Below are 4508 nucleotides of genomic sequence, written 5' to 3'. Positions count from 1 at the left end.
TTCCTTTTTTCAAAAAATGCTGCTGCGATGTGCTGTCGTCTCTCATCAATTCATCATTACTCTCATTTTCTCTAAAACCTCACACGTCAGCTCCCTCTGAACTAGTGATCCAAGGATTCTTTTGTCCGCGACCTTCTCAAACTCCCCGGGACTCGGCATAATCCAACGGCTTAAATTCTAGCCATACTCCCTCACGCTCATTCTCTGATTCTCCCGCAATTTTGCTCAACCGCACGGTGCTGATTCGTAACTGAAATATTAGAGTACAAGGCACTTTCTACCTCCTTACCTCCGGTTATCCCTGCTGAGGTAGCTGGAGCACAAGCCTCTTTACTTTCCTTTCTCTCCGGTTCTCACGTTCGCAAGCATTAAGAAGAAAGAAAACGATAAGAAAAGAAAATAATCGATTAAAAGGTGAATTTTGTTTTAATTGATTTCATTTTTCTTTTTGCTAAGCAATCATGACGCTTGTGTTTGTTTAATTGTTTGTTAGATTCATTTACTTAACATAATTAATTAATTAATTTGCTTGCTGTTTTGTTAGATTTGATCTGATTCGATTTGATCGCGCATTGTGTTATTTTTAATTATAATATGCCGTGGCAATGATTAAATCACTGAAAAGAGGATTAAGTTAATCAATTGATTAATGATTAATGATTTTGCAGATTGATTGAAACACTCATCTTTGTTAAAGATGAGATTAAAGAGAACAATCTGTTGAGCCCAGGCAACTAAAGTTAATTTTGTTTAATTGTTTATTAGATTCATTATTTAAAATAATCAATTAATTGGTTAGATGTTTGGTTTGGTTTGATTCGATCTGATCATGCATGTGTTATTAGGATCATCCAATTTTGATTGTTGGTAATAAATTATTACCAGCCTTTCATTTTTTTGTTTCTTAAATTCTTGAACAAGTTTTCTTGAATTCCGTGCGTCAGCGATTGCTTGTGTGAACGGAAGTCTGGTTGGAATGCTTGTCCTTTTTTGTTTTTTTTCTGTCAATAATGTTCTATACATCATATGTCTGCATGGGTTGATTTGATTTGATGAAAATGTATCTTAAAAAGGGAAGTTAATTTGGTTTCTCTGCTGCTTTCAGATTCGGTTTTATACTAAGAAATTTGGTTTGTTGGGTGGAACTTTTTGGTGGATTTGTTGTAATGGGTGCCGTAGAAAAGCCTGTGGACAATAAAGAATATCGGATACCAGGAGAGGCGAAGGAGATTTTGAAATCATTGGCCTCCAAGTGGGAAGATGTGGCTGATGCAAGTTCATTGCAGGTGATCCCTTTAAAGGGTGCAATGACCAATGAGGTTTTCCAAATAAAGTGGCCAACGAAGACAGAGAATGTGTCACATAAGGTTTTAGTTAGGATCTACGGTGAAGGTGTGGAGGTGTTCTTTGATCGAGAAAATGAGATTCATACGTTTGAGTTCATTTCAAAGCAAGGGCAGGGACCTCGTTTACTAGGGCGATTCTCAAATGGACGGATTGAAGAGTTCATCCATGCACGGGTACTTTGATGTTCACCTTTTCCTGTATTACTATGAATATTGAAATGCAAATTGTCTTGAAGAGTTCTCTTGATTTAAGAGAATGGTAGTTGAGGTATTTAAATGATCAGTCTTAAAGGAATATAACACAACATTTTTTTTTTGGATAGCTTATACAGCTCCAATATGTACTTTTAACATCCCAAACATTTGGAAAATGGGATTTGTTAGTTTCAACTGCTCAGATACCGACTGGTTAAATTAACTATTGAAATTGTGTATCTTTTCCTGGGATAAACAGAAGTACAATGTGTTGGTTGATAAAAAAATAGTTTGAATTTCCTTTGTAATTTCCTTATATCAGAAGTTAATATGTTCAATTACAACTTTCCCCTTCCTGAACCAAACATTTCTTTCATTTTCAAATACGAGTTTCAGACACTATCGGCCTCTGATCTGCGTAATCCTGATATGTCTGCTCTCATAGCAGCTAAAATGAAGGAGTTTCATGGTCTTGAGATGCCAGGTCCAAAGAATATCTCCCTGTGGGATAGATTGCGGTGTGCTTTCTTTTCTTTTCTCATTCCTTTTTCTTTATAAAGGAAAATGAAGGTTGCACATGTCACCCTTTCTCTATATTCTTTGCTTTTAGCATAGCTGCTGTTAATTAATTTCTTTGTTGCTTCTTCAGAAACTGGCTTAAAACAGCAAAGCGTTTGTGTACTCCAGAAGAAGCTAAACCGTTTCGCTTGGATTCTATCGAGGAGGAGATTTCTTTGTTGGAAAAGGAACTATCAGGAGATTGGTCTATAGGGTTTTGCCACAATGATTTACAATATGGCAACATCATGATTGATGAAGAGACAAGAGTGATAACTATAATTGTAAGTTCTCTTTTTATTTGACAGTAAAAGCGTTTTATGAATAATTTACCTGTTGGCATTCTATGCTGTATTCTATATAAAATCCAATAACATGTTTTGGGCATTCTTACTTTTTCTTTTTTCTCTAGATTTCTGGTTTTGATGTGTATTCTTCCTATCTTTGACCTTTTGGCTGTACTTGATGCTTTCTCTGTTTGCTTCCTGCGTGCTAAACTGTGACTTGCATTTTTAATGCTTGCAAACTTTATCTTGTCAATGCATAGTCAAATGAATTTAAAGTGATCTCAAACGGCCTATATGCTTAGATTATCCTTGTCCCTCTAACTTTTGGGCAGATTAAGACTTTGTAGTCATAATATGTTTAAGACCATTTATTATTTGCTCTACTTGATTAAGATAGTGCGAAATATGAAGCCTTGCACTCCTTTTTCCCTTTTTTCAGATGTGGGTTTGACTTGGGCTTAACTTGCTCTCTGCTGTGCAAGACCATCAATGGTTGTATGTAACTGTTGGCATACTGAGATGTTATCCTCCCTTTTTCGTTTTTCTAGTCATGCAGATTTAGATAATACTAGCACATTTGGATAATATAGAAATTTCCTTTCCTTCTATTATGTGATTTGAATAGATTCTTCCATGTTTTTCTTTTACTTGATGCAGAATTAGTTATTTGTTGTTGATTTACGCCTGTTCTGTTTCCCAGGACTATGAGTATGCAAGTTACAACCCTATCGCCTTTGATATAGCAAACCACTTCTGTGAGATGACTGCTGACTACCATACAGATACGCCCCATATTTTGGACTATAGTAAATACCCTGGTGCGTGACCACTACAGTGATTTCCTTAATGTTTCTTTGCTTTCATATTCATTTATTCTCAAGGCATCTACTTGATCTCTGAGCCTGATATTAGGTTTGGATGAGCGTCAAAGATTTCTCCGTGTATATCTGAGTTCATCAGGTATTAATCTTTTACCTCAATTACCCTTAGCCTTTTTAACTTCAGGGATGTCATATGAGATACAAACAGATTAGTTGCTGTGAATGTCAATAGTTGTAGAAGAACCTTCTTTTTTTGTTAAATTTTTGATAACTTTCCAAGAACCGAGTATGATATTTCTCTTGAAACTACGGTTGTCTGAAAGGAGAAAAGTTGTTGACCATCATTTAGAATAACCAAGTTGCTCTGGTGTCTAATAACCAAGTTGCATTGGCCACTAAGTCTATCCTGCAATTCTAAACTAATTTAGAACAGCAAATATACTTAACTTCCGGAACCTGCTCTTGCTTGGCAATCTTCATTAATGAGAACCCAAATTGAATTGCATGCCGTATATCATGAAATTTTCATCTCCTTATAGTAATTTATTAGTGATTTATTGAATTCTTAATCTCTCATTCATATTGGATGACAAAACTGGATTCATTTGTATAAAATCAAGCAGTCATGACTGAGCATTGCATGTCAACTCATCTAAAAACCTCAAATTAAAAATTCTTTTTATGATAACTGCTTTGTCAAACCATTGGTTTTTGATGCAGGTGGTCAACCTAGCGACAATGAAGTGGAGCACCTACTCGAAAATGTTGAGAAGTATAAGCTTGCAAGCCATCTTTTTTGGGGATTATGGGGGATAATATCGGTATTCCTTCCTATCCTTAATTTTTAAATCGGAACTTAAAACATTCTGACAACTACTTCAAATATGTCCGATGGCTTGAAACATGGACAGAAATTAATTTTGGTTTTAACTGCAGGCCTCATGGCTACATAGAGTGCATGTCATTCAGAAGTTCTAGGAATTGTATCCGTGCATTCTGTATCTTCACCACTGAGTTGATCTCTGAAACTGTCTTGATTTTTCAGGAACATGTCAATGAAATTGACTTTGACTACATGGAATATGCAAGGCAGAGGTTCGAACAGTACTGGTTAAGGAAGCCTGCTTTATTGGGTTCTTTGGGAACCACCCCTGATGTAGTTTTGGCTGATGGTAATTATCCTGTCTAAATGTTACTCTCTCTTATAGTATCACATACATATAGTTGTGTACACAAACTGACAACTGTAGGCTTTGTTATGCTTTTGGTGTATCCTCTTAAAATATTTTCATCTTTGCTCA

At 35.8% G+C, this 4508-nt stretch overlaps 1 protein-coding gene across 1 annotated transcript; it reads left to right on the top strand.

Moving 5' to 3' along the window:
* Positions 1-4508, top strand: LOC118054752 (probable choline kinase 2). Its single transcript, XM_035066450.2, has 8 exons — positions 1-414; positions 1106-1520; positions 1938-2059; positions 2191-2383; positions 3087-3204; positions 3299-3346; positions 3928-4028; positions 4253-4508. Exons 2-8 carry the CDS (start codon positions 1167-1169, stop codon positions 4394-4396), a joined length of 1080 nt encoding a protein of 359 aa, XP_034922341.1. The 5' UTR covers positions 1-414; positions 1106-1166; the 3' UTR covers positions 4397-4508.

Source organism: Populus alba, chromosome 3 (genome assembly GCF_005239225.2).
Source record: "Populus alba chromosome 3, ASM523922v2, whole genome shotgun sequence".
Classification (NCBI taxonomy): Eukaryota; Viridiplantae; Streptophyta; class Magnoliopsida; order Malpighiales; family Salicaceae; genus Populus; species Populus alba.
The sequence above is the reverse complement of the archived record's forward strand: the minus strand, read 5'-3'. Positions and strand labels throughout refer to the sequence as shown.